The sequence below is a fragment of the Dysidea avara genome, chromosome 1, assembly GCF_963678975.1.
Source record: "Dysidea avara chromosome 1, odDysAvar1.4, whole genome shotgun sequence".
NCBI lineage: Eukaryota > Metazoa > Porifera > Demospongiae > Dictyoceratida > Dysideidae > Dysidea > Dysidea avara.
The window spans coordinates 24,607,757-24,620,299 of NC_089272.1; the positions used below are offsets into that span (position 1 = coordinate 24,607,757).

The following is a 12,543-nucleotide window of genomic DNA, read 5'->3' on the forward strand; positions in this document are numbered from 1 at the left end:
TGCTTATGGGAATACTTGAAAAATACTGTGTACATAGCCTAATCATCGTGACAGTGCTTTTTGGTGATTCCTAGTAACAGAAAAGTGTTACAAGGCAAAAAGTCTTCCATATTCATCATAGGTTAGTAGGTCAAAACAGTCCAAAAGTCAGCTTGCGACCAGCTTTTGGGTAAGAAAAATTGAAAAGAAGTAAAATCCATGACAAAACTAGCAAACATGGTGTGTGGCCTTCAAATGCATTTTGAAGGTTGTGCTGTATTTTTACAGCTGTTCTTTATAATGAATATATTATGTATATATAAATGTACCTTCCATATCTTTAGTCATCAGAGTCACTCTAGTAGGTCTACCATTACCAACACGTACACTGACACTATATGAGGTGTTACTGGTCAATCCAGTGAATGTAATGAATGTCTTGTTGATCATCCTTATTGTACCATGAGATGGTGATATTGTAGCAGTGTATCTTGATGAACCACATGATGGAGGAAATGATGACAGAGAAACTGTAATGGTGCTAGTATTAGCATCAGTCATTAATATTGTGGGTGGATCAAATACATCTGTAATTAAAAGTAGTGCATGTTATAATAAAATGAAAACATACACAATGTACATTAATTACAAGCAGAGGGAATTTTAAGTTGGATTAGGGATCAAAGAAGTAGTGAAACAAGGGAATTAGATGTAATTTATTGCATCACAATAAAGTGAAGTTAACATGCATACTGCAGATGTAGCACTATAGGAACTTGCACATAATTGCTGTGACCTAAGTGCACGCTATGATCTAAGTACATGAAGTAATGTTGAAATGGTTTCAAGTATTGTGTAATCGACAAACTGGTTTAACAGTTTTGCAGTCACGTGACACACCACGTTCTTGAAAAGTGAACGGCCTAGTTAAAGAAAAGTTTTAGTAGGTGAAACAATACTGCTAGTGTTACGTTGCGTACTGGGGACAGTGGTTGGTGAACGCCACTCGGAGGAGTTTTATATGAGCAGAGCTACCATGGCCGGAGGTTTTCGTAGCAGTCCTTCCAGTCTATGGAATTGGTTGAGATGGTAACAAGATACAAGGTCATCATCGCTGGAAGTTCATTATAACCGGTGAGCTCGTTCCTTGTGTGACACGTGTTACATGCAGCACACTAAATTGAATGAAACTGATCACACCATTACAATAAGACGAACGGCTATCGTGGGGTACTGGCCAAGTTCTCACACATGTTCTGTAAGAAGTTTAGCATAATTAAGTGACGCTGCAATGAATTACTCTACTGGCTTAGTCTTGTCATTAGCTTTCAGGCTTGTCCATTCATGTTCTATCATTAGGTCTATGTACACCACTACTGTTGCTCATGCCTTAGTTAAGTGTTATTGCTGCATGCTGTTATTGCATAAGGCACTGCTGAATGATGATGCCGCATGAATGTTATTGTGCTCTAATAACAATGTGTTATGTCAATGATTTGCCAGCTGTAAGTGCTCCTACTATTCAGCTACTGTTAGGTCACTCACACTAGGCACTACTTATGCCTGATACATACAGGCACTGGCTAGGTGACAGCTAAGGGCCACAGATGGTGTTATTAGGTGCATATACTGCTGGTAAAAGCAAAATCAAAAACTCGTAATGGCTTAACGCTATTGCACTGAGAATGCTACTGCATGATATACTGCAGTGGCATGATTGAGAGTGTTGCTGCATGATATGCTGCTGTTGCATGATTGGCTGAGAGTGCTGCTGCATGAATGTAGTGCGTGGCAAAATAAACAACCCTTACACATTTAATTACACTGTGTTTGTACACCCCTCCATATAGTTTGGTGGCAGCTGAGGGATGAGGATAAGACCACAGCCAATGGGCAAGTATTTACTGGACAAGCTTTCTCCGGTAACATGTTCTATGTATGGCAAACAGCTTTGTATGTTTGATCTAGCATGATGGCTGGTCGCTCACGCTTATGTGCATGTATTCATTAACAGTTGTTGCAAGTCTATGAGGCTATTGTGTTTTTACGCTATGCAAAGTATGTTGCCATTTCCTAATATACTATTACATCAAGGTAATTGCCACTATTGTTGCCTTGTTGGTGGCGCACTAACATTGTTATTGCATAACGGCTGCTGCATGATGTACTGAGAATACTGCTGCATGATGCACTAAGAGAGTGCTGCTGCATGAATGTTATTGCTGTTACTATTGCACTGAGGGTGCTGCTGCTATTGTACTGAGGGTGCTGCTGCTATTGCACTGAGGGTGCTGCTGCATGAATATTGCTATTGCTGCTGCCAATGCACTGAGAGTGCTGCACTGAGGGTGATACCGTATTTACTTGATTAAACGCACCGGCGTTTACTACCTTACTTCCAAAAATCGATGTGGTGAGTACTCAAACTCGACTACCACTTGATCTCATGAACAATGTTTAGGCCATTACTTTCACTATCGATTGTGGGATCATTCAAGTGCGGAAACTATTAAAGATGCGGTGTTTAATCAAGCAAATATGGTATTGCTGCTGCTGCTATTGCACTCAGGGTGCTGCTGCATGAATATTGCTATTGCTGCTACTATTGCACTGAAGGTGCTGTTGCATGAATATTGCTATTGCTGCTGATATTGCACTGAGAGTGCTGCTGCATGAATGTTATTACTACTGCTGCATGAATATTATTGTCACTATTGCTATTGCTCTGAGGGTGATGTTGCATGAAGATTACATCTACCACATGCCTGTTACCACTGTTATTACTGCTTCCGTTAAAGCGTATATATCCCAGACATCAATTGGTTGATATGTGATACTACCCAAGTATGGCTACTATGGCGTCTAGTGATCCCAACCTAATTCCCTCAGTTTCCCAATTCCGTTTGCAGCTGCTGCATGTATATTATGGCTCCAGCACAAAAAAAAAAATTATTGCCAACATTATTGCGGCCACAAAATGTAATCACTGCTGTGAGCTTGAGGGTGCCACTACTGCATGATCTACTGAGAGTACGGAGACTAGCGGAGTACTGTACGATGCTTTTGCTGCTGCATGATATGCAACCGCAAAATGTACCAAAGTGCTGCTGCATGAATTTTATGGCTCCTGCATGTCTGCTATTACTGTTGCCACTGCTATTGAACTGCAACTCTGCTGCAAGTATTTTACTTCCACTGTTTTATTGCTAGTATTGCTGCCACTGCATTCATGCTCTTCACTATAGCATTCTGAGTTATCACTGCTTCTGCAGACAGGAATGTCCTAACTGTTGCTTGCATGTAATACCATGCTTATGCGACTACTACACTATTCAGTGACCACCTCAGTTGTCTAATCCCATTCTGTTCTAACTAGCTCATGCATTATCATTACTGTCACTGACATCATTATACTTCCATGATTGACCTACTACAAATGTGTAACCACTCTCCAATCCCTTCTACACCAACTCCCAACTCTATGCCATTAATTATGTACTTAGTGGCTATTTGTATACATTTCAATGGTCATCAATGTCTTTCTTTAGTAATACTACTATCTCCTTAGCATGGCAGCTCTTAGACATACTTGGGTTATTCCGTTTCCACCTTTGCTTATGTGAAATTTGCCACCAGTTAGTTACATTGCAGTAACTTTCTGTCGTTGAACATGCATATGTGGCCGCTGCACTTCAGCTGTGTAAATGTAAGTAAGGCAATTTTCCACACCATCTTGTATGCTTCATTTCTCCTTCAGTTGCTTGCTCATCCTAGCATATGCTAATAAGTACTGCACAGGTACAATATTAACCACTAAAGTTTCATGCTTATTTGTACACATATACTTGGAACTAACTGGTTATGGTTAATTTTTTTTCTGCTCAGTATTAACTTACTTTCCTTTGGTTACTTATGTAACTTGTAATATCTCCAGTATACACTAACTGTTGCATACCTATAGCTCAATGGGCTGTTACTCTCTGCTGGCCTGCTCCATGCCTGTGCATATGCATGTCCATTGGTGGCTACATGCAGTTAGGAGGTGTGCATATCTATACCAAGGTTGCACATCCCTTCTCCATGTTTATAATACCTTAATATAGTGTTTCCCTGGTTTAACGGTAGGATAGGTGTCATTGTCTAGAGCCCTTTACAAGCTTTCCATGCCTCTGCAACCCATCTACATTCTTATGCAATTAAATATTTCGTTTGGTTGCTAATGTAACTTGTAATATCTCCAATATGCACCAACCGTTGCATACCTATATAGCTCAATGGCTGTTGCTTTTTGCAGGCATGCTCCATACTCAGGCATATGTATGTTCATTGGTGGCTGCATGCAAGTAGGAGGCTGGGTGTGCATATCCATACCAAGGTTGCACATCCCCTCTCCATATACATATAATAATATCTTGCTATAGTGTTTCCCTGGTTTAATGGTAGGATAGGTGTCATTGTCTAGGGCTCTTTACAAGCCTTCCATGCCCTCTGCAACCTATCTTTAAATATTTACCAGCTTGTTTTGGGGGTACATACCTCCAGTCCTCATTGCCTTTGTCAGTGCATAGTGTTTTTATGTGCACAAGAGTATTCTTGTACTTTAAACTTGAAAGCATCTACATACAATATAAACTGCTACATATCTATGCAAGTTCATGAGATCAATGATAACCAATGCCTAAAATCATTGCAGGCTTATATACTACATATGTAACCTCTTTAGCTCTAATTGCAAGTTTACTCGTGCTTACCAATATCTGTATGTATAGTACTTGGCTGTATTCAAACTTTGAATACAACTGTTGCTGCTGCTTATGGGCTTTTACATTTATGTTCTGCTTACATGCTTGCACAAAAAAATGCTGCATACAGTGCATAGCAATATTTGCGGACTCATTTAATGCTCACTAAAATGCGTGTGTACATTTGTTGCTGCATACGGGTAGCTGACACTTACAAACAATCAATTGGCAGACCTACTGTGTGCATGCATTCATGCTATATTTACACACTCCTTTATACTTGTACTATATTTGCACACTCCTTGGTACTCATAGGTTCTCAGGCATTAGTCCCTGCTGGTCATGCAACAACTCTGCTTAGTAAGATGCTTACCGCTATCGATACACATATAGGCTCACTTAGTTGTATGCTCATTTGGTATTGTCGTAATTTTCTATATACCATCGGGATGTGTCATATGCTTCATGCATACTTGTGCTATGTGTGGTTATTATAACTAGCTATATACAATTATATTACTGTCTGTGTACTATCATAATTTTTTATATGTGGAATACAGTAAGTTCGGGCAACTGGGCAATTTGGGTTAATTAGATGCTAGCAGTGTTGGGAGTAACGCGTTACATAAGTAACGCGCTACGTAATATTATTACTTTTGTGGTAACAAAGTAATATAACGAAATACGCTATAAAAACAGGTAATATAACTCAAGTTACTTCACTTACAAATGTAATGCGTTACCTAAGTAATATAATTACTGTAACGAGCCTAATATTACATAATATTATTACTACAAGTAACGAAGTTACTAATGTCGTTGGTTTGCCTCTGAGTAACGCCTAGCCACAACAAAGTAACGAAGCCTACTGAATGAAGCTTATTCACCAGCTTCTTACTTATAGCCAAGATTTGCACATTGTCCAACAACACAATCATGTCACGTGATAAAGTGGTAGTTTCACACGTGACAGCTTAAGGCTGTGGACACAAAGTAATATAATATGTAATATTATTATAGTTACTTTATTTTATGGGTAATATGTAACTGTAACTAAATAGTTCAGTTGCAAGTAATATGTAATATGTAACTAGTTACTTTTACAAAGTAACTTGCCCAACACTGGATGCTAGTTATGTAACGTAATGCTTTATCAATTGATGCCAATATTAATGTTCATGACATAGCTTTGTCTGTCATTTTGGTTGCTAGTGATCAATTGCTGTGATTTGACCTGTCTTAGCAGTTTGCTATCATCACTTGCAAACGCTAGGTTCATTCATCTACCCTATTTATGGAAGAACTTACCGCCCACCCTATGATTTCCTCAGTTCCCCGTTTTTCATCCAAACTCATCTCTATATCATATTATGATCTATATATTGTCATGTCATGCACGATCTCATGTACATATAATCTCATTTGCTATTATGGTGTCATTGTGTTCTTGTTGCATGATTGTTGAACTTGTGTATTGTCACGTACAGTACACTACTGGCTTTGTGGAAAAATGTTATGTGATTAGCATTAGGAAAAAGAGTAGGCAATGTAGAGCTTGGTGTGGTGGAAGGGTGGATAGCTAGGTAAATAAATGTATATATATGAGTACATATGTGCAATTTAATCCTCAATAAATGGTGGCGGTTGCCACTATTCCCAGGGGTGAATCCCAGCAACCAACATGTTAACTACCTAAAGGTGGTATATCTGCAGGTATAGGCAACCTTCCTTGTTTCACCACTTTTAGCTAGTTAATTCCCTTTTATCACAACTTTTTGTTGTTGTTGATTCCTAATCCATCCTAATTTTTCCTTCAACTGGTTGTTTACTTTTTATAACATAATTATAACAAATGAACCAGTGCATACCGCATTAAAAGAAAGAATGGCACCAGGAATGCCATAAAAGTAATGCATTAGAATGTGCGCCCCAACAATCAGTTACGTAACGAAAAGAGAGGTGGCTATTACATTTTTCAGCAATGCCCCACCCATTACACAGCATTACAAATGAAGAACAGTACAAGAAGTGTCCCTGCAGTCAGCCCAGTTACTACAGAAAATGCAGAATAGCCAACTCAGCCACAGGGAAGCCACATTGCACTATCACGAATTGAACCTTGTGTTGTCAGTGAAAAGAACTGGAACACAAAGGAGGACAAAGGCAAGTCCATAATGCATGTATTGTATGTACTGTGGTTGGTGAAAAGGCACATCTCAGGATGAAAAGACATCAAACAGTGAAGAAATCAAGCCTGTAGTTGTCGAGTTATGCTTGGCTGGAGGTTAGCTAGTTAGTTAGTTAGTTAATCAATCAATTCTGTTAAATAAAACATTTTTAAATTCCATAAGAGTGTGGGGTTGGTCTGAAGACATTTTTGGGCTCTTACCAATGCTTCCAAGCTACGTATCATGAAGGGAAATTGATGCTGGTTTTAGGGTGATATTTTTGGCTGTAAAAGCCGAGTCCCTAAATTATATACAGAACTACAGTATACCGTATAGCAGATTTTCCTCAAATTTACTTGTGAAAATTAAATCATGTGACATTTAATTTCGCGAGGTGACAAATTCGCAACATTAAATTCCTCGTGAAAATTTATTACTCGTAATAAGTGTTAGCATATACAAGATGGAAGGCAATGAAATTTGTCATGTTAGCCGTGTTTCTTTGTATCTATGCTTGTATCCACGATGAATTGATGCAGGCGCCTGAGGTTTGCTAGGAAATGGGTAGGGTAGCTGTGTTCAGCGATATTTGATGAAGAAACACGTGTTGCGTAGGGGAACGAGCAACTGATCAAGCTGTAATAAACGATCAGCAAGCTGTTATATACATAAGTGAGCACCTGGTTTGTTCCAACACAACAATTTTACAGACACTAATAACCTCACGATAAACAAAAATTCCACGTGATAAAATATGTCACGAATTTTAATATTGCGAAGTGCCCAAAATGCAAGATTAAAGTCCTCACAATAAAAACCCGCTGTACAGTACTGTATGATTCTATCTGGATAGTCAAACTACAAAAATGTTATCACCAAGAAATGGCTGCTTGAAACTAGTCGTATCCTTCTTACAGCTGGGTGGTTAAATCTAGATGTGCATGCATGCCTCAAAGTCCATTTCACTTACAGGTATAGGTCTTACATACAGTAAGTCCCAAAGCCAGCTATTGCTCAACGTTCTTTTTATTTTAAGCTAATTTTGCTGAATGTTTTGTTACTCTAAGAGTATGACTAATATGTATATTAGAGTATCTCAATCATTACCTTTTGATATGTGATCATGATTAGCCTGCTGCTCACTATAACTCCTAAGAAAGCTAATTGTGGCCCTCTGAGTGAAAATCTGACTAGTTTACGTAATTTTGTTTTCGATATATAATACTGCGTGAAGTACATGCTGAAAAAAAAAATTTAATTTTATGCACATTTAAATTACTTTATTAAATAATGATTAGAAACAAGACTGAAACTAATTAAATGTATAATCGTAATTCACCTGTTCATGAACAGTAGAAATATCCTTGTGTGTCTTTTTTACAATCGAACAATACAGTCTCAGCAAAAACCCACCTTGTTCACACAACTTACATTTTTTTTATTTTCTTAGCATGTAGTGTCCAAGGAATGGATCACAGCCTATTGTGGTGAGTAGTATTGGAATTGTTGTGCTGGACATATAGGGAAATCGATCTGTACAGAGACTACACTGAAAATAAAATACAAGCGCTTACATTTGCAGCCATAACTTCCATTTTTGTTAGTCTGTAATGCTGGAATTTGTCACCATGAATTAACAAATTGACCAAGGTATAGTTTTATCCTTGTAATTGCTTATGCATATGGATATGAAGGCATTGAGTTGAAGAATACAATGGTGATGATGTTGCATACGTTTACTGCATCATAAAAAAATCACATGGCACACATACCGTTGGCGCTACTGAAGATTTTTGAAATCTACATGAGCAGGCAAATAAGATGGTATATAGTTTCAATTTGAGCAATGGCCCAATAAAAACATGCATATTAACTTTGTAGCATGAATAATTTTACGAATTTTTTAGAATTTTGTTTTTCTCAAAACGCAAGCTTGTGCAAACAATTAGGGTTTTTGCTGAGATGGTCACAAAATTAATACCTTTCTGCCACTGCTATATACTAGCACTGCATGGCAATGCATCATGCAGGGTTGCAGTGGTTTTACTATCGCACACTGTCACTGCTTATCACAGCACCTCCATCCTCTTCTAGAAGGGAATGGAACAGTATGGGACATCACTTAGGATTATCAGTGCACTCAATTACCGTATGAGCAGAAAATTTTGCAGTATGAAATTTTCACGGTTGCAAATCAAAACAAGATTTTCATGGTTCAATGCTCATGGTTCAATGCTACAGACTACGTACCACAAATTCATTGTAGTTTTTGTGGTTGCCAAGTTGTTTTGTATTCAAGCTCATGTTACACTTGACTATGGGATGGATATAACTCATAACTTTAAACCAGTGTGTTGCCAAGCAGTGTGACTGAAATGGAACTCAAGCACCAGCTATGTCTCATCTTGAAGCACTCCCATGAAGGCATTTCTGTACAATTCATTGTCTCTCCAACTGCGGATTCTATCTCCTGATGGTTAAAGTACTGGTCATTGTCAAAATTATTAAATTTTCACATATTGTATTTTACACGGTTGCTGTGTTAACCGCAAAATCCGTGATAATGTTACTTGTCGTGAAAATTTCTGTGTGTATGGTAGGTTAGGCATCTAGGAAATTGTGGGTGAGAAACTTCTCTACTCTCCAATTTCTTTCTTGCACCCAAGCATAGCAACAAAGTTTGCACTTAGGCTGCAATATTTACAATTTTACTAGCTTTCCATGCAGTGGTCGAGGTCTTGTACACCTACCAAACCACCAGATTGTAAGGCAACCTGCTCATGATACCGGCAAGTACAGGGATTACCAAAGTATAATGGAGGTGGGTGTTAACTGCAGCTTATTTCACTAGATTAATTTTACAGCATGAATGATATAGAAGCTAGCAAACATTACATTAAAACTGACTGTAAGCTATTTTTTTGAATTCTTTAACTGACCTGTGCTTGTGCACAGCTCCATGGAAAAGTCTTTATGTATCTAATGTCAAATACTTAGAAAACCCTTACAAAGGTACCAAAATTGAACTTTAAAAAAAATACCAATACCCAGGCAGTGCTGCAGTAGATCCATCTTATGTCCGCAATTTTCACTGCACATACTAGAGCATGGCACATCAGCACAACTGCCACTATTATTCACAATTCAAAAGGCTATATCAAGACACACAGTAGTGTGTCATGCGGCCAAGAAAGCCAGTGACCACACCATGAGTATATTAATAGGAAGAAAGAAAACAGCTTTTTCATGCGTGCGTAGCTCCATGGCCCCGTGTCCAAAGCACACCATTTTTGCATTATAACTGTCCCCCAGGTAAGGTACGCCACACAGAAAATGTGATTAAATTCGCAACCGCCATTTGCGAGATATGGGCGTTCAAAGTTTCATTTTAATTTCTTTGTTCTTTTCTTATGCCGTATGGAGACTTTGATTTCTTTTCGCACACACTTTGCAAAATTGCTATAAAATGCAAACATGCACCTCATTTGCCTCGATCTTTGGCACAAATGAAGAGTGTGTAACGGTGGATTCACGTACCAAGTTTGTTGTGAATCTGAGGAATATTCAAGGAGTTATAAGCATTTATTCATGTAAAAAAAGATAAAACTTCTGTCACGGCTACAGGGTAAACCGAGAATAGAAATAATTTGAAAATTGCTGTGTAGATAGGCTGATCATTGTAGCAGTGCCTTTTGATAGTTTGAATAGCAATAGAGTTATAGTGACAAAGTTATAAAGCAAAATCAAGCAAGTGTAAAATCGTGGGATCAAGACACTTTAATAGAGCAGTCACCGTGGGGTAAAAAAGGTGTGCAAAAAAGGCAGAAAAAACATACCAAAGTTTGAACCAGGGACCTCCATCCATACCTAACACCTGCATCCTTAACCATTGCTACCTTGGCTGATCATCTCATTTAATTTCTGCTTTATAAATGAATTTTCTAGTTAAAATCTGCTTATAATCAAACATTTGTAATTTCATAGATCTGCCAATAGAAGTATTAGATTGTTCTAGAGCATGCTATGTATGTATGTTCTATTAGAAGTCCTCAAAAATGTGCACTCTATTAGAGTATTACAATAATATTATCAAATATTGAATTAAATCATGCAATGAAATACATTTATAAGTCTGTCTTCAATAATCATCATTGTATCTACATAGAAAAGAAGAAATGTGAGTAAATACAAACCTCAAAGTCAGCCATAGGCTGGTTTTGGGGCCTTATAAAGTACAAAAAGAAGTGAAATCCACACAAAAACAGCCAAGCCGTGAAAAAATGGTGTGGCCTTAAAAAGTCTGGGTGAAAAAGTTGTGAAATCAAAGGTGGCAGCCAAGAAATGGCTGCAATGATGTTAATGCTAAAAATTTTAATAATGGTTGTGTACATTGTTAAAATTTATTAGCATTAACATCATTGCAGCCATTTCTTGGCTGCCACCTTTGATTTCACAACTTTTTTTTCACCCAGATTTTTTAAGGCCACACCATTTTTTCACAGCTTGGCTGTTTTTGTGTGGATGGATACACATACAGTACTTACCAAATAGTGTAATAGTTCCCACTTTGCTCTTAATGGTGGTATGATCATCTAATTGGAAACTACATTGATAAGATGACTGGTTGAGAGTTATATCCACTGGACCAATTGACAAAAAACTATTAATACTTTTGTTCACTTTATTGGTCCAATCAGGTACCCAGTATAAGTTATCACTATAATTATTGTTGATATCAGTTGTATTTCTAGTTACATTGCTGATAACAGAACCATCCTCAGCTCTAGTAACAATCCTCCAGTTTGGTATTGTAGTGTTAGCAGGAGCTCCAGTAAAACCACAAGGGATTTGTATAGCTAAGGGTTGCGTGCCATCATTAAGACATTCTGTAACATTAACAGGACCTTTAGCAATCAATAAACCTGTATAATGAAGGAAAGTACAGTAAAAGTCACACTAATCATAATAGTAGGGAACAAAGGTGTGGGTGTGGCCTATGAAAAAACATCACCCAAAATCAGCCTCATTTTTCTCTGATGGCAATAAAGCAGTATTGGTTAGGTAAAACTAAGCCCAAACATGTCTTCAGATCGACCCGAAACGCTTTAACAAGTTGCTATGGAATTTGAAAAAAAAAATTATTAAACAGACTTTTCTACTGACTGACTGACTAACCAACTGACTGATGCCTTTACACAAGTGTAACTTGATAACAGCTAAGGCTATGGACTTGATTTTTCACTGTTCAATGTCACTTCGGCCCAAGAGGTGCCTTTTAGCATACTACAGTATGTACAATGCATTTTTCATGCACTTACCAGTGTACTCCTTTGTGTTCCATTCATCTTTGCTGACAGTGAAAAGTGTCGATTTAGCATTAGCATGTGACGGCTTTCCTTCATAATGGAAACTGTCCGTGTTTTTCATAGTGGCTACTTTGATTGCAGAGGTGTTTTTCGAATAGTTCCTGCTGTGTAACGGGTTGAACATAGCTGACAACGAAGCATAATGGATACTTCACTTTTCAGATGATACTTGATAGCTGGGGCACACGACACCATTTCTTTCTTTTGGTGCAGTATGTAGGCAGAAGTCTATTATGCGCTATGGGCTTCCAATTATTTTTTCTGGCAATTCTTTTTAAAGATACCTAT

General features: G+C 37.9%; 1 protein-coding gene across 1 annotated transcript in view; it reads right to left on the reverse strand.

Annotated features, from left to right (window-relative positions):
- The window catches only part of LOC136237791 (uncharacterized), a 28,205-nt gene extending 15,889 nt beyond the window's left edge, over positions 1-12,316 (reverse strand). The window contains exons 1-3 of the mRNA XM_066028026.1: positions 12,208-12,316; positions 11,434-11,811; positions 309-566 (exon numbers count right to left, since the gene is read on the reverse strand). Coding sequence (XP_065884098.1) covers positions 309-566; positions 11,434-11,811; positions 12,208-12,316 — 745 coding nt within the window. The remainder of the gene's footprint in view (positions 1-308; positions 567-11,433; positions 11,812-12,207) is intronic.
- Between the last annotated feature and the right edge of the window lie 227 nt (positions 12,317-12,543).